Source organism: Stigmatopora argus, chromosome 14, assembly GCF_051989625.1.
Source record: "Stigmatopora argus isolate UIUO_Sarg chromosome 14, RoL_Sarg_1.0, whole genome shotgun sequence".
NCBI classification, from domain to species: Eukaryota; Metazoa; Chordata; class Actinopteri; order Syngnathiformes; family Syngnathidae; genus Stigmatopora; species Stigmatopora argus.
In genome coordinates this window covers 8,571,535-8,593,796 of record NC_135400.1, presented here as the reverse complement: position 1 = coordinate 8,593,796, position 22,262 = coordinate 8,571,535, and the positions used below count along the sequence as shown (strand labels likewise).

Here is a 22,262-nt window from a genome sequence, read left to right as displayed (position 1 = left end):
ATGGGAGGACAAACCACCTCGTGGAGCGCGGTAAGCAAGCCACCATCTTTATCACATTCAATATGGCGAGACAATATGGGGGCGTGGTTACGCCTATTGTCTACGCAGCTTGCGTTAATTATGCACATGTGCAGTATCTCTGCCTTTCGAACAGCCTTTTCTATGCCGGCGGACGACGAGCACACACGAGGTAAGGCGTAGGGCAATTTACTGGCTTAAGTGCATTTTTATTACGCTACCAGGAGATATTTTAGGAATCAATTGTGCCCAAAACGCCAACAAATCGTTTAGTTGAGTGCCAGGTTGAACACACCGTTGACAATCTAAGTTTGGGCTACTTTTAACTTTAAAGCTTTAGAACAGGGGTCTTCCAACTCTGGTCCTGGAGAGCCCCTGTCATCCAGTCTGTTTTCCATGTCTCCCTCAGAGCTTGCTGATTGATGAGTTGATGATTTGATTCAGGTATGTTGGTGGAGGGAGATATGGAAAACAGACTGGATGACAGGGGTCCCCGAGGACTGGAGTTGGAGACCCCTGCTTTAGAAAGACACGGAAAAGAATCATAATCAGACATTTTTTAATTCATTTTTTCCCCTCCAGTATAGAAAATGTACATCAGAAAAATAGCCTCCTGGCACGGCGTAGAAAAGGGGGCTCCAGCCGAGGGGGCCCCTAAGTGGCTGAGGCTTTGTCCCTGTTGACGAAGAGGGTCTCCTGGCAGAAGGGGTTGACCAGGACCACGCCGTAGTGGCTGTTGGGTGGGAGGCAGCTGTTGTGCTCCTGAAATGGCGTTTGTGTCATTTCATTTTAAAGCCTTACTACATAAATGATTGTTTTTATAAATTGATTATTCATTTTCTATATTGCCCATCCTTGCTTGCAGGTAAAGTGGCAACACTTTGTGGTGTAGAGGTTCGTTTGCCTGACTGCCGTGCGGGCAAGTGCGGTTCAACTCCTGGTGTGGTGTCATTTTCCCTTAAATAGAAGCAACCGTGTGTACTCAAGGGTTTCCAAAAACGACAAGGTGAAGAGTGGCCACTTCATGGTGCAGAAGTTTGTTCACCTGACTGCCATGCAGGCAGTTGTGGTTCAAATCCCTAGTTGGGAATCATTTTTCCCTTAAATAGAAACAGCCATGTGTAGTCAAGACTTTCCAATAATGACAAAGTAAAGTGTGGTCACTTCATGGTGTAGAGCAGGGGTCCCCAAACCGGTCCTCGAGGGCCGGTGTGGGTGCAAGTTTTTGTTCCAACCGGTCTAGCATAAACAGTTTGACCAAAGAGATTTCAGCAGAAAACAAGAAGCACCTGACTGCAATCCACTGAATGCACTTGTAGGACACCAGATTGGTGAAAAGGTGTCCTGTTTATGGGTTGGAATGAAAACCCACACCCACTGCGGCCCTTTGTGGAATAGTTTGGAGACCGCTGGTGTAGAGGTTCACTCACCTGACTTCCGTCTGGGCAGTTGGGGTTCAAATCCCGGTTGGGAATCATTTTTCCCTTAAATAGAAACAGCAGTATGTAGTCAAGACATTCCAATAATGACAAAGTAAAGTATGGACACTTAATGGTGTAGGGGTTTGTTCACCTGACTGCCGTGTGGGCAGGTGGGGTTCGAATCCTGCTGTCGTTTGACTGATGACTACACTATGTAGTTCAGTATATGGAATAACTTTTTTTCATTAAAATAAAGACTTAGTATTTTTTTTCAGTGAAACAATTTTTCCATTCAGCCAAAGGCTGACTGGAGGACAGTTGCTGTTCGCCAGTCAGCCTATGGCTGACTGGCGACAGATGGATTGGGGGTTGCTGGTGGTGTTTGCCAGTCAGCCTGCGGCTGACTGGCGACACCATACAGTCATAGGTTGCTGGTCACCAGTCAACCTTCGACACCATGTGCGCCACCGGGATGTGAACCCTCGCCTGCCACATGGCAGGCAGGTGACTGACCCTCCACACCATGAGGTGGCCCGCCCATACATGGTCATTGGATGCTTTTATTTAAGGAAATACTTATTCTTTTTTAATGGCAAAATGCTTCATCTACCAGTCTGTCTTAAATCAGCAGCCACCGGGGTTCGAACCCCACCTCCCCACACGGCAGTTAGGTGAACAAACCGCTGCACCACGAAGTGGCCACACTTTACCTTGACATTATTGGAAAACCTTGACTACACATATACAGAAATAATCAAGGGAAAATGTTTCTCGATCGGGATTCGAACCACACCTGCCCGCACAGTAGTCAGGCGAGGGAACCTCTATGCCATGAAGCAGCTACACTTCACCTTGTCATTATTGGAAAGTCTTTACTACACATGGCTGTTTCTATTTAAGGGAAAAATGATTCCCAACTGGGATTTGAACCACAACTGCCTGCACGGCAGGCAGGTGAACAAACCTCTGCACCATGAAGAGGCTACACTTCACTTAGTGATTATTGGAAAGTCTTGACTACACACAGTGGTTTTTATTTAAGGGAAAAATGATCACCGATTGGGATTTGAACCTTGCCTGCACACATGGTAGGCAGGTGAGCGGACCTCTGCACCATGCAGTGGCCACGCATTACTTAGTGATTATTGGAAAGCAGTGGCGGTCTGTGCATTTTCTCGTAGCGCCTTCAATGTATCAATCCAACCCTCAAAAACTATTTTATGGCTATAAAACCTCTACTACAGCTACAGCTGCGACACATAAAAAATAATCAATAAATCTGCACAAAAATGGGGTAAAATCCACTTCCTAGCAGCATTTCATGATTAAATACAAATACTGGAGCTTTTCAGACATTACAACCGGGCCGGGGGGTGATTTTCCCGGGAAAAGACAGCAATGAATGTCAATGGCGTACGGGCAAACATTGCCCGAAAATGGGGTAAAATCCAGCTGAAAACAGCATTTATTGATTAAATACAAATACTGGAGCTTTTTAGACATCAGAACCGTGCCCGGAGTATCATTTCCCCGGTAAAAAGACAGCGATGAACGTCGATACGTCCATATACGTCCATACGTGAAACGGCAAAAAAATGCACTGCCACTGTTTAAATATCTAGAAGTAAAAAACAAACACTAAAGTGCATGTCATCACAATGTTCATAATGTGCAATACTGTATTTTAAAGGATTAAAGCCCAACCAAAAAATATTTACAGCTCCCCCCACTAACTAATGCACGTTATGATGAAAACAATGTGTTTTTTTAAGTACGAATGCCCAATCAACGCGTATTTACAGCCCCGCCCCCGCCCCATCCACTGACGAATGCATGTTATTATGAAAACAATGTATTTTTTTAAGTATTAAAGTCCAACCAAAAAGCATTTACACCCCCCCCCCCCCCCCCCAACACACACACACACACTGACTAATTCACGTTATTATGAAAACAATTTCTAGTTTTTGTGTGTCTATTTTTAATAGGCGTGGCCGAGGTCACAGTTCAAATTGCCGACGTCAAACCCTAAATGGCTGATGAACCAGGAAGCAACACGGGCGTGCACTGCAGAGCAGCTCAAAAGTGACGATTTTCCGAAGAAAGCCTGACAAACTTCTCACAGGACGATGCAGCACATTCGGTACGTTGTCATTTGGGGATTTCGAAGCCCCAGTTCTCGTCTTAAGAGTGATAAGAGCATGATTCGTTGACGTGATGTAGCCCCATGTGTGTGCAGACAGCAAAATGTTTGCAAACAAATTGGCTACATTGCGTTACCGATCGCTCTTTGTTTAAAAAGAAATCATTCCATTGTGTGTTTCAGTCCCTCAACGAGCACAGACTGCTGGGAAACATCAAGAATGTGGCCAAAATGACCAGAAAGGGGCATCTTGTCGACGCCATAACAAAGTGAGTCATTTTTAAATACTAGTTCCGATTTTCTCTATCCGTGTAATATTTAAACGTCAGCGTTCAGTATTCAAGGCTTTGCGCAATTGGCTCGTTTTTCATCATGATACATTGAACTTTTGAATGAAAACACTAGCTAGGTTGGTGTTTTTTTTAAATAGCAAAAACCTGTGGATAAGTCACCCACACAAATGCCATTAGTGGACGTGTAAGGAATAAACAGTAATCCCTCGATTATCGCGGTTAATGTAGACCAGACATGGCTGCAATAAATGAAAAACTGCAAAGTAGGGTCATCCCTATTGAATTTAATTTTTTTTAAAAAATACTATTGTAGCAAGTGTAGGAGTAGCTTCTGCTTGTGAGTTTCACATCTTTCTGAACTTACAAATAATAATTGAACATAGGCTTTGTCATCATCATTGACTTGACAAAAGCCTAACTGTCATCATACCCAGATAACTGCGTATGATGAAATTGGTAATTGGTACAAAAAATTCTGCCATGTAGTGGAACTGCACTCAAATAGATTATATACTTTTACCCCGTTAACTTTCTTAAAATGTAAAAAAAAAAATTCCTTGGCATAAGAGAAAAACGGAATCTTTTTGGATATTTATTTTTTAAGAATGAATGGATTTGAAATAATTGACTGAAAAATTTAAGGCAGAAGTAGGATTTATTTAATTTACTATTTTCATGTAATTTGTACCTTGTGGGCCCCTGTCCAGTGTGTTTTCTATATTTCCCACCACATCAAGATCCTGATTGTTTGTGGGGCAAAACATGAAAAATTGACTGGATAGGGGCCTTTAAAGACTTGGATCATTTTTTAGTCCCTCTGCGGCAGACCATCAGGAGTATGTCTAATATTGCCTTTTGATATTTTATAGAAAAAAAGCTAAATGTAGGAGTTTTTTTTAAATTTGACTTCATTAGGCCCTAGTCTGTATTTCTTTTTTATATAACTTAATCTATTGTGCCTTGACCCCTTTTTGTTTTCCAGAGTTCCACTCAAGGGGGACAAGGTTTCCTGCCTATGTACAGATAGGCTGAGGCACCCCCCATTTCTCGGTGCTGGGTGTTACGCGAGAACCAATCTATGCATTTTTTCAAAATAAAAGGTAAGACCTTGCGAATGGTTTTTCACTTAACTTTGTGTATTGACCCCTTTTTGTTTTCCAGAATTCCACTCAAGGGGGACAAGGTTTCCTGCCTATGTACAGATAGGCTCACGCACCCCCACATTTCTCGGTGCTGGGTGTTACGCCAGAACCTATCTCCAAACTTTTTCAAAATAAAAGGTGAGACCTTGTGAATGGTTTTTTACTTAACTTTGTGTATTGACCCCCTTTTTTTTCCTTCCAGATTTCCACCTGGTGCCAAGGGGAGTTTCTTCGTCCATTTGAAAATGGATGAAGGCAAAACCTGATTTTTAAAAATGCTGGACGGCCTGCGCGAACCTCTCCAAAGTTTTTCAAAATAAAAGTTTTTAATGTATATATGTGTTTGTCTTTCTAACAAAATGCAAGTAACAATCCAAGTTAAAAAAAATTTATTTACAGGTCAACATTTCAACTTTTGCATACTTAATTGGCATTACATTGAAGTATTGATTGGTGTAGTCAGTCTTTTCTCTGGTTTGTCCACCTGTAGACATAAGACAAGACATTTTAGTTAAAGGTTCACAAAACAATTTTACACTTACAATTACTTTTTGTAAAATAAACTGAAAATAAAATTAGAAAAATAAACACTTGGAAAATTCAAAAAAAAGTTGGGGGAATAAACACAGAAAATATATATTTTTTTAAAAAGCTGGGGGAGGGAATAAATGCTTAGAAAATAAAACTGGGGGAATAAACACTTGGAAAATAAAATTAGAAAATAAAACTGGGGGAATAAACACTTGGAAAATAAAATTAGAAAAAAAGCTGGGGGAATAAACACTTGGAAAATAAAATTAGAAAAAAAGCTGGGGGAATAAACACCTGGAAAATAAAATTAGAAAAAAAGCTGGGGGAATAAACACTTAGAAAATAAAACTGGGGGAATAAACACTTGGAAAATAAAATTAGAAAATAACAGGGAATAAACACTTAGAAAATAAAATTAAGGAATAAACAGAAAATAAAATTAGAAAAAAATGGGAATAAATACTCAGAATTCCTGCTCTAACATTAACTGAGATCCTTCTTACCTTAAAGATTTAGTCAAAGAGCTGTGGAAATGAATGGCCAGTGAAACATCACCATGATGATTTAGGCTTTTATTTAATTTGGATTTCAGAAGTACAGAGACACCATATGATTTAAGTGGGCAACTTGCAAGGAAGATCTCTCAGGCCTGTTGCATGCAAAAAATAGCAAGTTAGAATATATAGAATTGAGATTAAACTTTGGGGGGTGGGGTAGTTTTACCTTGATCTGGCCCAGACTCCTCTTCTATAACCTCAAGAGTGCTCTAGGCATGCTAGAAGAGCTGCATCTTGGTGCTAAACAGGGAAAACTTGCACAAAAAACATAAGTTAGTATATATAGAACCTGGAGATTCAACAGATAGGCTTAGTTGTTTTTTTTTGGGGGGGGGGGGGGGGGGGGAAGTAGTATCTTGATGCTAAACAGGGAAAACTTGATTTAACCAAGGTATTTGGGGGTTGCCAAACAATTACGGGATAGAGAAATCTTACAAGAAATGTAATAAACAATCAAAATAAAGAATGAAAATTAGTTAGCGAGTGCCAAGTGCTATTTTTCCTTTTCCAGACAAGGCGATTAAATATACAGACTGACGTTAACAGCTAGGACAAGGGTGTCAAACTCAGGTTGGTTCGCGGGTCGCAATAACGTCAACTCGATTTCACGTTGGGCCGGACCATTTTTGAAATAATATTTTGATTTTTTTTCCTATTTAAATTGGATTTAAAAAAACTATCAAAACCCCTAAAAATTCAGTTTTAATAGATCTAGAAAAAATGTTTGTTTGAGCTTTTTTTTCTTCATGAGGGAAAATATCTTCTAATAATTTGTTTTTCATTTCAAAAGGAAATAAAATATTTTTGGGAATATGTTCAATATTAGCGTGGAAAACAGAATTTTTAAAATATATTTATTTTTAGATTTTACTAAATGCTTTTTGAACTAAAAACACAAAAAGGAAAAAATGGATTAAAAAATTACAATTATTGATTTAAAAGGGGGAAAATGAGGAAATATAATTTACATGTATAATCTTCATTTGAATTTGATCCTAACAGAAAGTTGGCACTCATGATTTACTTTCTCGGACCGCACAAAATAACGCGGCGGGCCAGATTTGGCCCCCGGGCCGCCGCTTTGACACCAGTGAGCTAGGAGAAAGTTGGCTTAATAGTTTTGTATACGGCGATTAAATATACAGACTGACGTTAACAGCTAGGAGAAAGTTGGCTTAACAGTTTTGTACAAGTTATTTTTTTGCAAAAACAGAACCATTACAAATCGGCAACGATTTAGCACTCGCAATGAAAACTATCATTACTTACAACACAACTGGACCTACCTAGAGTGAGCATTTACCCAGCAAACTGTCGGTTGATGTCTCGGCGTTGTTTGATTAAATTTAAAGTCTTGCTACACGACTCAATAATGGAGAGAAACGGATAACATAGTTTTTAAGTCAAATCGTGACGCTAATGCTAACTAGTAACATTCGGCACAAAGCCCAAACTTAAATTGTCGACGGTGTGTTAAACCTGGCATTAAACTAAGAGATTTGTTGGCATTTTGGGCTCAATTGATTGCTGAAAAGTCTCCCGATAGCGTGATAAAAACGCATTTTGGCCAGTGAATTGCTCTACTCCTTACCTCGTTGGTGTGCTCGGCGACGGTCAGTGTAGGAAAGGCTCGCCAAAAGGAACGGTTACTGCGCATGCCCTTAATTAACTCAGCTGCCTCGACAATAGGCGTAACCACGCCCATATTGTCATTGTATTTTACATCAACTCACCATTATTCCAAGCCATCTGACTCCATTAAAAGTTTAAATGCGGCCCGAGAAAGTAAATCATTTGTACCGACTTTCTGTTTTAGGATATAAAAAAGGACTATGTACCGCACAGGTGTCAAAGTGGCGGCCCGGGGGCCAAATTTGGCCCGCCACATCATTTTGTGCGACCCGAGAAAGTAAATCATGAGTGCCGACTTTCTGTTTTAGGATTAAAAAAAGGACTATGTACCGCGCAGGTGTCAAAGTGGCGGCCCGTGGCAGTCAGGTGGACAAAGTGGCCACACTTTGCCTTGTCATTATTGGAAAGTCTTGACTACACATGGTTGTTTTTATTTAATGGAAAAATGATTCCCAACTGGGATTGGAACCCCACATGGCAGTCAGGCGAGGGAACCACTACACCAGGGATGGCCAAACCGGTCCTCGAGGGCCGCTGTGGGTGCAGGTTTTTGTTCCAACCGATCCAGCACAGACATTTTGATCAATGAGATTTCTGAAGAAAACAAGAAGCACCTGACTGCAATCCACTGATTGCACTTGTAGGACACCCGATTGGTGAAAAGGTGTCATCTTGATGGGTTGGAATGAAAACCCGCACCCACTGCGGCCCTTTGTGGAATAGTTTGGACACCCCTGCACTACACCATGAAGTGGGAACACTTTACTTGGCCATTTTTGGAAAGCCTTGACTTCACACAGTTGTTTCTAGGGGAAGAAAATGAATCCACATTGCTGCTACAGATAGTTTGGTAGCTCTGGCTAGTCCACTCTATCAGTAACCAATCATAGTTTGTGAAAACTATGACGTGTCGCCAACTCAAAATCTAATTGGTTAAAGCAAGTTTTATCGAGGCTCATTTTACGCTGCAGGGCCTGCAGAACTGATTGTGAAGGCCTCCAGGTAGATTTCTGACCCTGGTAACAAAAAATGGCTAAAATGTGATTGGTTAAATGCTTAAATATGAAAACATATTTGGAAGCAGCGCAACCAGGGGTAAAGCAATGAAAGGAAGCTGATAGACAATTTGGAATTATTTAATAAGTATTCATGGACAAAATATAATTAACATCAGTCTGTGATTCAGATATTTTTTAGGCAGAGAAGGCCTTGCAGAGCCTGACAGTCCACCACTGGTATTTATCACTTCTCAGTCTAAGCTACTTTCATCCAATGCCCCTCTTGACCTATGCCAATTTTAACATTTAAATCTTTGTGAAGCGTTTAAGACTTTAGATCTGATGTCACATTTAAATCGAGTGATTCAAACAGATGCAAATGCCTAAAAGACTGTTGATATTTATTGTAGCACAGCATAGTCCAAGATCATGTTGATGCTGCAAAGACAGTCAAGCACAAACTGCCCTCACACAAACAGAATCACAAAGTGAAGATTTGCTTTTCCTTAAGTGTTACAATCTGTTCAACATTAACTTTTTCTGTGCCATTGACGATGATAAAGGTCCAACTACGTGGCTCTTAAAAACAAAATTAAAACTTAGTTTGTCACAAGGACACATCCAATCCTTTTGAACTAAGAGAGCGGGTAGAGAATGAACAAATAGCCCTCCTAGTTTAAATGGATGGGATGTCTATCACTGTCAATGACAACCGGCAAGTTGGGTAACAAATGAAACTGGTAGGAATTCCTCATAGCACAACCTTGCTTTGAGGCATTGTTTTATAGATATCTCAGGGACAGGGTGACAACAGTGTAGTAGTGGAGAGTATTTCATTAAAAGTTTGCATTTCCATGTATTTCATTGGGTACGGGCATATACAAATTCCTAACAATCTAATAGAAGACAATTTCTTGAATGAAATGGTTTGTCAATTGCATGTTTCCAACCATCTATTCGTCATATAAATGTACCATATTTTATGGAATATATGTCACACTTTTTTCTTAGTTTTGTAATAATTCTGGGTCTCCGACATATACAAGACTTTAATGTATATCGAAGTGTTTAGAGTGGCCTTTGGGAATTTGTTAAACAAGTTGTGTTGGTCAGGATATTAGTTACTTGAATAACCGTTTTTAGGTATAATATTTTAGGTTAACGGATACCTATATATATGTTGTTCCCAAATGTATTATAATCTACATTGTTCATCTTGCTCTCAGATACAATTCTCATTTTTAAAAAAATTCTCTTGTCAATTTCCTGGCTTAGTGACTTACAAACCGGTCTGACTTATAGACCAAAAAATACAGTACAAATTATTTGTAGTGTAAATCCAAGAGTATTTGTTTGTTGTTTAAGATTGTGGCATGTTGAAAACCAAAACGGCAAAGATCCTTGCTATAGTATGTTTTTTTGTATTATGGTGCAGTTTGAGTACATTTGAAATAGAAGCGGGTCTGCGAGGTTTAGAATCGGCTGCTGCCTTTCTAGATGAACAAATTGAGAACCTACAAAGGAAGACCAATATTGTCAGTTGTTTCTGTGTCCTTAAAAACACAACAAGCCCAGATTGTGTTTAAATGTTGGACACAAACGTGTTGCTAATATCGTTTTATAAAAGGGACGAATGTGCTCAGCTACAGCATTAACAAACTTAGGCAATGCAAACCGATTACTTCAGCGTATTTGTACAGCATCTGCACAGGCACGCAGATGCGTATACACACGCACACACACACCCAACAAGCACACCCACACACTTAGCGCAGCAACTTCAGCGCCCCTCTACCCCCCTTTAATGTTCACAAAGCGCATCTAAAATAAAATTGTGGATGTCCTCTAAACAAAGCCCACACATTCCATTGGAATTCACGTGGATTTGTCCACTCTCTTACACACAACCTTCCATGAGCTAATTTATCATGTTTGACCTTCCTGCACATCCATTTTGTGTCATCATAACCGTTCCCCGTCCAATCCTACCCCACCCCACTCCCTTCTGGCTCTCCCTTCCCCCTGCTGTTGAGTGGAGCTGAGGTTGGTGGCTATACAGTAAATTGGGGGGATGCAGTCTTTGAAGAGGGGAGGGTGGGAGGAGAGGAACAGGAAGACGGTTGTCGGGGGCTCTTCAGTCATCTTCCAGGCCCTGGTTGAGAAGAAAGTTGGCAGCCAGGTTCTCGTTCTTCTCGCAGGCAAAGTAGGCCTGAATGACGAGCGCCTCAGGAAAGCCCAGGGCCTTTAGCTGCCGGGTGTCAAGAAAGATGCCTTTAGGGAGTCATAAGCTTGTGCAAGAAATTGCGGAATTATTTTGAGGGTTTTTTTAAATAAGAAATTGATGATGATTAAAATAAGTACTTGCGCTTTAGGGTGTTTTTTTTGCACAAAGGGGAATGTATCAACAAGTTGTCAATAGATAAGTCCATGAAAAAGAGTTTGTTTCATTATCAAGTCATTACTTTGTATTTGGTGCCAGACAAGACAAATAGGGGAAAAGAAAAAAAATATACTTTAGAAGAGATACTACAGATGGATTAAGATTTTTTTTTTAGTTTTGTCTTTTGTTCTTATTCTCTTCTTAAAAATGTATTGTGGAAGAAAAAAAGTGCATTTTTTGTTAAGCCCAGTCCTTGGAAAATGTTACACATGCATTCATATACGACACTGCTGGCAAACACTTACCCTTTCAATGGCTTCCTTCTCCTGAGGTGTAACTTGAATATAGTTGACTGGCGCGCCTTCTTCGCCAGCTGCCCCTATCTCGCCTACCTCTGGCACGTCCCCACCCTCACCGACCGGCTCATTCAGCATTTGGATGAAGAGCTCCTGGTGCTGAGTGATTTGCTGGAGCAAAGAGAAAATGTATCAAGTATCAAGGTCATCTGCACAAATATGCTGATGAAACATGTTTAAAATCAACTATGAATGCCCAGCTCCATCTGCTGCCTTAGTTAATTAAATTAATCAGCCCGGAGATAAAAAAAAAATTAAAAAAATCGGGCCCCAGGATCAATGCATATACATCCAAATATATTTCAATCAAATTTATTTTGGTACAACCACAAATAACGAAAGAGTAACAAATTCAGTTAGTGTCCTCACCAAAAAGAAGAAAGAACAAAATGAGAAAGAACTTAAGACGTAGGCGCTCTAAAAAACGATTGTAAGATGGGACATACCCACACTCAAGTATATTTCCATTGACTTAAGTCATAATTTTAAAATCTCATTAGTTTGGGACTCCTAATTCAAGTTGACACTAAACCTATTAATTTTTTTGACATGTTTAATGAAGGCAGAGGCAAGAACATATATCTGGAATCTTTGGGCACAATCTAAATTTAGTAAGAGCTCTGTAACTACCTGTTCAACAATTTGTGATGTAAAAAGTCATACATGCATGTAAATTACCTGCAAGAGTTGAGGGTTCTCCCTGCCAAGTTGTTGCAGGAGAGCTGGAAGCATTGCAGGGTTCTGCTGAATTGCCTGCCTCATGTCAAGAAATTGAGGCTGAGTCCGCAGGAATGCAAGGGGGTTGTCTCCTGATGACATCATTTATTAAAAAAAAAAAAGTCATTATTCTTACAAGGAGGATAAACTCTGAACTGGGAAATGATCACTCACCCCTCCCCAGTCAAAATTAGGATGTCTAACGCCATCAATGTCAGCCAGTGAGTCAAACGCATGCCCTATAAAGGGTTCATTGGTTTTGGGCTTTTACTGTCATTTATTTTTATTGTGTCCTTAAAAAAATAGTAGGAGAAAAAAGAAGAAAAAAATTGTAATTCAAATTTTGGGTGGAAAAATAAGTTTATTTTGAGGTCATATCGCCCTGCCCTAAACTGGTACAATTCATTATTTGCCGATGTCATTCTGACAATAAAAGTCGACTTTATGAAACTATAGAAGTCAATTTTATGAAACTATAGAAGTCGATTTTATGAAACTATAGAAGTCGATTTTATGAAACTATAGACCTATGGCGAGTTACAAAAGCACTGTTGTATCAGAAGAATGACAAAAGCGACAAGTAAATTTTAGTTAATAGATGTCAGAATCTCCCGCCAATGCGATTGTCAGTATTTATATGCTTCACCTTCTGCTAGAGATGGCGCTTCTGTGGGTCCAGAAGCTGGCGTGTGCGCCGGGGGATTCGTGTCCTGGATTGGGCTGCTCGGGAGACCCTGGAAATACACAACCAACCTTAGTCAATTCGGATTTTAAAAAAGAAACACTGCATGGCAAGACATTTTGAGAAATCTTAAGGGATTTAGAAAACAAAATATTAGAGTAATTCATTAATTAAAATCACATTGTGCCAAAACTAACTGTTTAATTTAATTTAACATTTATTTATACAGACCTAATAATCAACAATCTTTTGAAGACAAGGACAGTTGAAATAAATGAATAAATACACACAGAAACCTACTCCCATGCAATAACCTATTGAAGAAATGGTTGCTTGATTTCCTTTATGGACAAACAAAAAACGAATATAGCTTTTAATCATTCGCAATTAAAAAAACTCAAATTCATAGACTCATTATTTCCCCGACCTACTCACATTTTTATTGCTCTGTGACAACTCACTTTCATTATAAGTGAAACAAGCTTGTTAAAGAAAGTTACAGGCTTAAAATTTTAGTCTGAATTTGCTGAAAGTGATGAAAGGGGTAAAAACTAGCAAGACATCCCGTTCATTTACTTCAAAACCAAATTTGCAGCTCAAATTGTTTTTTTTTAGTTTCATTAGTACATTTTTGGGTGAGTTAGCAAGGGAGTCTTACAGTGAGAAGATACTCCACAGCTCTGTGAGGATTGTTGAAGCTGGCTCTTAGTGCAGCCACCACTCTCTCCCTCTCATAGCCCATAGACATGATCTCTTTCAGCATTGCTTCATACTCTGCTCCAGTCACTGAAAAAATAGTGCATACAAACTGCTTATTATTGCTTTCAACATTTGAAAACAGTAAACTATACTGTGAATTAAACAGGTTTCCAATGACCTAAATGTCACCAAATCACAAATATAAACTGGTTTTACGAGTAAATAGCAGAGTGACCACAGAAAGTATATATTCTGTTAGTGGCCTCAACTGGAATTCCTCTTCCTTGCTAGGGCCTTAGAATAGACGCAGCTATTGTTGCTGTTTAAATATAGGAATGATACCATATGTATTGCTCTGCAACCAGTAGCGTCCCTGACAAATGCATGTAGCATCTGGCATACTATATTTAACGGATAGTTCTAGGAACTAATTTTAAAAATGGATTCTGGTACAAAGCATATTTGAAATCTAACGCACAGCCCATTCACTCAAAACAGACAATAATGACTATAACAGTTTAACTACATTTTTTTAAACTAACTAAATTAATCAAATATCTGTGCACCCGGGCAGCCCGGTGGAGAGAGCGGTTTGCGCGTCGGCCTCACGACTCTGGGGTCGTGGGTTCAAATCCAGATCACGTCCACCTGTGTGGAGTTTGCATGTTCTCCTCGGGCCTGCATGGGTTTCCCTTGGGTACTCCGGTTTCCTCCCACATTCAAAAGACAGTCATGGTAGGCTAATTGGACACTCAAATTGCCCCAAGGTATGGGTGTGCGTGTGCATGGTTGTCCGTCTCCTTGTGCACTGCGATCGGCTGGTCACCATTTCAGTGTGTCCCCCGCCTCAGGCCATTAGTCAGCTGGGTTAGGCTCCAGCACCCCCCACGACCCTAATGAGGATAAAGCGGTTCATAAAAATGAGATGAGATCTTAGCGCCCTTTTTGGAAGAAAATCAGTCAAGTGTACAATGTTACACTGTTTGAAATCTCAAATAAATGAAAACTAGTGTAAGTGACAATGTATGAGTGACAACATACCAAGTGCAGAAGAAGCATCCCTACCCTGGCTCCCTCCGCTGGAACTACAAAATACAGAGGAAAATAAATTAATAAATAGTATACAACACTTCTTTGGTTCTGCTTCTTTCTAAGCAAGCACATGCATCTCTTGAACTTCAATAACAGAATTCCCAGTCTTGAAAAGAGGATTCATGAAAAATGTAATTGATATTCTTTTAAGCCACATTAGAAATGCCAAATTGAATCCCAGTAATGTAACAAAATGTCACTTAATGCAATGATCCAAACAAATCAGTGTAATACCCTATCAATGTACTGACAGAATATCAGAAAAAGAAGTTTTAGAGAAAGTTTCTGCTAAAAGACCTAACATTATAGATGAACATAACTACATGGATATAAATATGAGCAGCTGTCTGGAGAGATGTATCCGATAACTGTCGGACACCAACAATTCCTTTCAATACAACAGGAAGTGGGAAACGAGTCTCTGCCCTCGGGTGCAAAATCTAACAACCTGATATTTCCTTTCTACTACACCACATATATAGACAGCAATCCCATCTTATTATAATCAACAAAGCAAGGATATTCATGGGAACAGTTTGCGAGGCCCATTTTCACATCAGCCCACCTACACAAAACAGTGACAGAATATTGTCGGGGAAAATGGTGCCTATCTTAATGGCAGGCTGTACCTGGCTGGTTGTGGGTTTTCTGTTGCTGTAACACTTGGCTCTTCCTTGACCTCATCAGCCGGTGTGAGGACAGCGGCAGGGGTGGAGGTTGGGGCTGGAGTTTGGATTGGAGCGGAGACTGAAGTCGGGGCAGATGTTGATGTGGAACCAGAATCCTGGGCAGGAGCTTTTTGTGCTTCTGAAGCTGGAGGTGTGGCCGCGGTGGCGGCGGCAGCTGGGGTCTTAGCCTTGGTTAATGTTAAAAAGTAAGGTTACAAATGAGACAAGGAGCACAGTGAAGCAGTAGCTCGATTGCTATTCAGTGCTTTTGAGGAGAACTAAATATACAATTCTATATCAATAATCAGAAATGATGACTTTTACAAGCAAAAGGTGAAGGTACTCTACTATTATACATTATACAGAGGGACACTGGAGGTAGAATTAAAACAAATTAAATCTACCAGGGTAGATAGATATGTGATATCCTAGGATATGAATAAAAATGTTAAATGGTCTCACCTTCGACACCATGACTACAACAAAATTTTTCTCATCAATTTTATAGTCCTTAATTTGTGTGTCATCTTGTAGAATCTTTCCGGCATATATTAGCTTCTGTCCAGACACGGGAAAGTTGTCTTTTCCTCGCTCTGCTTCTATCTTCTCTTTTAAGGCCTTCACCTAATAAAAAAAATAGACAATGAAACTCAGTAAATGGCCAAAAACATGCAAGACCTAAGATTTTTTTTTAAATACCTCAGATGTAAAGCATAACTCTTTGTGAAATTCAGGCTAAGTCACATTAGATCAAACATTCGTAACACAATGTACTGATTAGGTAAGACATGTCCTAATTACTAAAAATGAATAGAACTCTTTTATTATTATTATTATCTTTAATAACTTGTTTCATGCCATATGCTTCTAGTTCGATTCCTACAAAAGCATTCTAAAATGAACATCAGTCCAAAATATTGGGGCAATGTTAGTTGTATTGCTAAAGTAGACATGAAATGGCATGATATGTCCGTTTGTCCACATAAAAGTTGCTGATTGATTGCTGTTTTAGGACATTAAGCCAGAGGACATTTTGAAATCAGATATCAAGACATATGCATGCACGCACACAAAACACATGACCACTACTGAGTCATGGTGAATACACAAAATGGTACACAATATCATTAAAGTCCAGGGTACAAGCAAACATATTCTGACAAATGCTACATTGTAACTGCCCCCAACCTATATTCGGTAATGAATTGCTGAGCAAAAAGAAAACGTGGATAAAACCTTCCTTTCACACTCACCGTCACACCTAACAAAAATTTCAGTGTATGATCCACCCCCAGCCATGATTTTGTAAAGTGAGAGGACACCGAGATACTCACTTCAGACCTTCCCAGATCAAATTGATTGGACGTCTATTACCGTCAATTGCAGTCAAAGAGTTAATAGAACGCGTGTGTTGGTAAAATCCCTCCCCGTGTTGTTGGAATTGGCCTGTCAGACTCCATAGTGGGGCTGTGACCATGCTAACAAATTTAGCCTGCTTCATTATAATGTCGCGATACCCGAACAGACAACGGCAATCAGTGAGGAGATCAAACCCCCAACTTAGCCTAAAGTACACAAGCCGAAGGTCATACAAAATCGCACATTTTGGCAACACGTGCACAAATCGCCATGCTTAACGTTGGGCAGACTTGCTGACTACGCTAGCCAAGTGGCTAAAGCTAACAAGTGAGGCTTCACGTTGTTCCAAACCCGCACGCCATGTGCGCTAACAAATCCAAAACACACACGATTATGGGAATTCTCGTCAACGACAACTTTCGACACGTGACCATAAAGTACCGGGGCTCACATCAAGTGCTCCCATAGTGATTAATATGGCTAAAGATAGCAGGTTAGCTACAGGGCTACTCACCGTTTGTTCGGGGTCTATCTCAATTTGAATGGTCTGCTGTTGCAGAGTTTTTAGGGTGATTTGCATGGTGGCGGTCGCTAACGAAGTTCCCGGTGTTCTCCGAGCGTTAGGTATCAGTTAGACGGGAGATTAATTGGGTTTTGCAGTTGGCGTCTCTGGTAGGATAACGACTAGCCGCAAAATGTGTGTATCCATGAGCACTCAGCAAAACGCCATCTTTGGTGGCAAGTTGGTGGTGCGGACAGAAGAGGAACCCCACTCCATCGTGCGAGATCTTGTTCAATCCCGCGTGATTTCGACAGCAGTGCAGCAGAAGTTGCGTCCCTTGTGTTGCATTCGGGATTCGAACATCATTTTTCACCGAGGTGGCAACAGTAAAAAATAAAAACCATCGATTTTTTTCTTTTACGCCCCCTTCTAAAGAGACAATTAGAACAAAAGACAAGAGAGAATGCAAAACAAATGTAACCCCCCCATCCTGTTTCTAGTGAAGTCATATTTTGTTACATTGCTGTTAATTTCTCCTTATGTCTTTTTTCTTCTACCATTCAAAAACTATTAATCTAATCTGGGGAAAAACACACCCAATTGGTTTCTTCTTGTTTTTGTAACTTTTACATTGTCCCATAAGGGAGCGCCAGAGCGCAGTTTTCATTTCCAACCCATTATTGAGCACAGTCCAGAATTGCAGTAGATGTCAGAGGTAAACAACATTTTTTTCATATTGCACCTTGGCGAGGGGAACTCATTCATACATTCATTCATTTTCCGTAACGCTTTATCCTCATTAGGGTTACGGGGGGTGCTGGAGCCTATCCCAGCTGACTCCGGGCCACAGGCGGGGGACACCCTGAATCGGTGGCCAGCCAATCGCAGGGCAGAAGGTGACTGACAACCATACACACTCACACCCATACCTAGGGGCAATTTGAGTGTCCAATCAGCCTACCATGCATGTTTTTGGAATGTGGGAAGAAACCGGAGTACCCAGAGGAAACCCACGTAGGCCCGGGAAGAATATGCAAACTCCACACAGGTGCACCGACCTGAGTTTGAAGCCAGGACCGAGAAGGGAACTGTCAAGGAACATTTAGGGGGGAAAAAACAAATAAACATGAAAACAACCCTGCCTTTTATTTGCTTTATGGTCATTTAAAATGTTTGCTCTACTCAAAATAAAATTACTTTTCCTACAATGAACTCTGGCTGTTTCATGACTATGTAGAGAAACTTTAATTGTAAAAATCCAAGTAAATGTCTCTGCAAATGAGCAGATTTGATATGAGAGATGATGTTACGAATGTTCTCTTCAGCCTATTATTAAAACACATGTCCTATTCATGCTTACAACACACCTACTCATAGGAGAGCTGATTGACTCACAATGCAGCTCAATTTGGGGGTGTTGAGAATCTTTGACTACCAGCGCAACTGTTCCATTATCCAACAACACGATTGGATACAAAGTTTAAAAGTGCATTGTCAAACACACCCTTAGCATTTTTTCAGGAAGGCTGTGTTTGTGATGTTGTGAGTTATTTACAGGTACACATGCCACCTTTGGTATTCTGGATGAAATAAATTAGCTACAAATTACAACCGTAAGTATCTAAGGTTAATTCATTTGAGCTTTTAAACAAACAATCTTCATTTAAAGTTGAATATGGGTCAGTAATCAATAACTTTACTTACATACAATATGCATTGGGCTGATCTAGGTCATCGGTCAAAACTTTCAAAAAAATCTATCACATGAATATTTCAACTTGTGCCATGATCCGTTAAATGCCAGCTTTTGTGTGGTCTCCGAAATATGTTGATGTTCCATTGCATTTACTAACCAAATCTAGTGTTTTCAGTTGCTTTTATTTATTCATCTTATATCATCCTATTTTCGTGGACTATCTTGATTTGTAAGCAATGGTTGATGCAAATGATGTGTTCTAATCTTTTATTGGAAAAAAATGGACATTATGATTAAAAAGATTGAGGAAAAACCATCACTGAAGGGGAAGAAGACAAAGCAATTCTGCTTGTGCCCTGAATGTGTGTTCATCTGAGTTAATTCTGAACGACAGAACTATTAAAGATTAACACAGAAACATCATGTTTTATTGAAACATGCTGCATTTGGGCATATGGCTCCAAAGAGACCTACTTAAAATGGTTGATGTCTTCTTCCTGGTTGCTTTTGTCCACACAAAGAGACTACCTTGTCACAAAAGCATATACAGTAGGCACTGCTTTAACGGCAGTACAGCCACGTGTAGCCAAATCTAAATAAGATAAGTCATACAAGAGCACTACCATGCTAAATAAATGCCCCCATTTTATTGTTATTAAAGAATGCATTATTCTCATTCTCATTCTCATTATTATTGAATAACGTCCACCTAATCAATTTAAATTTAAATCATACATTTTACTCCCTGACGTCGCAAGCATCATCATATTACATTTATTTGAATGGATTTGTAATATGTCTAAATGGGTATCTGTTGGGATTAGTTTGAACACTGTAACTCTGAGCTAAAGGGAGTGCTAAAGTGAGTGATGCTGTTTCTGAGGGAAGAATATATTTTTATTCTGTGTAGGTGTGACTCTTGGAAGCTCCTGCATATCTGACTGTAATTCCCTTTTCACCCCTTCAACAGCTTAGGTAAAAAGTTCATAATATTCTAAATCAGCGATCAATTCCCGCTAAAACATGTAGACATATCCACTGAACACCACATTAATTTATGGCTGAATAAAATCTTAGATTCACCATGATTAGGGTTAGGTGGTGTGTTGACTTGCTCAAGGATGCTATCTTACAGTGGTGTCACTCGCTCATGTCTGTCAATAAAGGCGTTAGAAATGTAGTGCACATGCATGTGTGCAACTCAGAAAGTAGTAGTGTTTTATATAAAAATTTATGTAAGGAGGGTGACATTGAGATGGGTTTAGTGTTAGCATACTCTCCATGATCCTTGGAAATGCTCTCATCTTTGGTTGTTGTTTTTGTTGTTGTTGGTTATTTGCATTGTTCAATAAATGGGTGTTGATTTCCTCTGACAGGTTTTCATCATTTACTTTTTAAAAGTATTAAAAGTTTGTGCATCGCTAATCTGATTTTTATGATTAACAAAAGATGTATTGCATCTGTTTGTCGCTATGGAAATGAAGAACCCATGACTCCTGCAGTTACAGCTCAGAGGCCATGCTGAGTAAACATGGACTCCCCCGAGAGGACGACAGAAGGTAATGACACCACAGAGGAAAAGAAAATACAGAAACAACGGAAGACAAACACACACACACAGAGAACTCTCATGGGTCTGGGGTGCTTTAGTGGTTAACAACCCCAGCGTTGACATTGCTAACTCCCTCTGCTCTTCTCACTTCTATCTATATCTGTCCTCTGTAACCCCACTCTCTTCATCAGATCTACAGTATTCTCCCATATTCCGTCAGAACTGGGCCATACACCATATACCATCCATGCACATATAGGCACATATAGGCACATGAGAGAGAGAGAGGCCATGATAATTAGCTATATACAAACAGGTCTGAGCTTGATCTGCCTGTGTCTTAACCCTTTCGGTCTGAACCTCTAATCCAGTTTGGGTCGTCGGGTTGAATGAACATTGAAATGGATTTAATCTCTACTTGTGATAAACTCATAAGAATCCATAGCAGAAGAATAAAAATGCCAACACAGCAACATTTGTCATACAACTGTGGCCTACATGACCCAAAATATGATGTACACATCTATATATGTAGACGCCAGGTTTTTACGAGCTAATATTAAGATTTTTTTAAATGACCAAAATCAGCCATTGTATTATAAAGGGTTAAGGTGAGCCAGGTAACTAATGAGTATCAAGATTTCTCATTATGTCCTCATTTATGGAAATGAAATTTGCCCCACAAGTGACCTGAATCTCCTGACACCACAAGTCAAGTGAGGTGGATAAGGAAGCAGAAAAGGAAGGACAGATGACTTCAAGTTTTTAATCAAATGATAAATTAGCTCAGTGTATTTCCTTTTTGAGAAATGAGATGAACCCACACAAAACCTCTAAAGCAGTAGACACAATCCATGGCTCAGTGCTTTGGTCTCATTGAAGCACATCTTTTAAGCATCTCTCCATATACAGTAATGGATTGCATGTGCAGGCTTTGACATTGTGGTACTCATATGGTCAAATTTAGGCCAGAAAAACTGCAGTACCCATCTATTTTAGGAAAAGCGCTTTTCACATCTTTTATAGAGATGCACATTTCCTACTATTTCAAGAATGGCAACCCACGGAAAACCAATTCAGACAAAAAGAGAACATATAAAGTGTACAGGTCGTAAGTAAAAATATTGAACAAGAGGGTGCAAAAAAGCGTGGGATCCATTCCCACTCGGTGGTGGTGAACCATGCTTGCTCATATGGAAGAATGATGCATGTTTTCCTTTAGTCTTATGACACAAGCAAAGTCCAACAGAAGGCAATTTCATATATATTTTCTTCATGAGTAAATTAGAGGTCAAGCATAGATCACAGTCTCCTAACTTGTCATTTTCCCACTTACGAAATTGCCTCTAGTGAGAAAAAGCATTTCATGAAATATTTTTTATGAGAGTGGTATTCTTGTCAACTCAGCTGAGAGAGAAGCAAAATTCCCTTCAAGGACTTAAAAAAATGTTGCCCTATAACTTACACTGTAGTGCAGATTTACTATTTCACTGACCCTGACGGCTGTCCAGCATTGGCAAAGAAATATTTTTTGGGAGAGCTCCCTCTGTGTACACTCCCCTTGTATATGGATCAGTAACAACTGAATTTTATATATACACGTCAACCTGTTACAATAAAATCACAGGATAAATTTAAGAGCTAATATGATCAAATTAAAACATGTATTCGTTCATTATCTGTACCGTCTATCCCAGACATGGGCAAACTACGGCCTGCGGGCCATATACGGCCCGTTAGGCCTTTTAATCCGGCCCGCCGACGTTGTCCAAATTATTATTATTTTTTTTTATGCGGTCAAAATACACCATAAATCCCAGATGA

The 22,262-nt window shown here is 39.8% G+C and overlaps 1 protein-coding gene and 2 long non-coding RNA genes across 5 annotated transcripts in view; 1 reads left to right on the top strand and 2 right to left on the bottom strand.

Annotated features, from left to right (window-relative positions):
• LOC144088932 (uncharacterized) overlaps nt 1-22,262 on the top strand; it is a 270,343-nt gene that overhangs the window by 152,686 nt on the left and 95,395 nt on the right. The window contains exons 1-5 of one of the 3 annotated variants that reach the window (XR_013304970.1): nt 156-190; nt 3,428-3,582; nt 3,766-3,851; nt 4,858-4,975; nt 5,037-5,155. This is a non-coding gene — a long non-coding RNA (uncharacterized LOC144088932). Of the gene's footprint in view, nt 1-155; nt 191-3,427; nt 3,583-3,765; nt 3,852-4,857; nt 4,976-5,036; nt 5,156-5,219; nt 5,352-22,262 lie in introns of those variants that run through there. The other 2 variants (XR_013304969.1, XR_013304968.1) reach the window with 2 other exon arrangements.
• On the bottom strand, nt 5,390-7,863 carry LOC144088823 (uncharacterized). The gene is made up of 4 exons (XR_013304947.1): nt 7,697-7,863; nt 6,272-6,359; nt 6,052-6,197; nt 5,390-5,501 (listed from the first exon to the last, which is right to left on the bottom strand). It is a non-coding gene; the product is annotated as an uncharacterized LOC144088823 (long non-coding RNA).
• Nucleotides 8,858-17,492, bottom strand: rad23aa (RAD23 homolog A, nucleotide excision repair protein a). Its single transcript, XM_077619373.1, has 9 exons — nt 17,203-17,492; nt 15,792-15,953; nt 15,291-15,517; nt 14,611-14,654; nt 13,529-13,656; nt 12,835-12,922; nt 12,150-12,280; nt 11,421-11,582; nt 8,858-10,983 (listed from the first exon to the last, which is right to left on the bottom strand). Exons 1-9 carry the CDS (start codon nt 17,266-17,268, stop codon nt 10,870-10,872), a joined length of 1,122 nt encoding a protein of 373 aa, XP_077475499.1. The 5' UTR covers nt 17,269-17,492; the 3' UTR covers nt 8,858-10,869.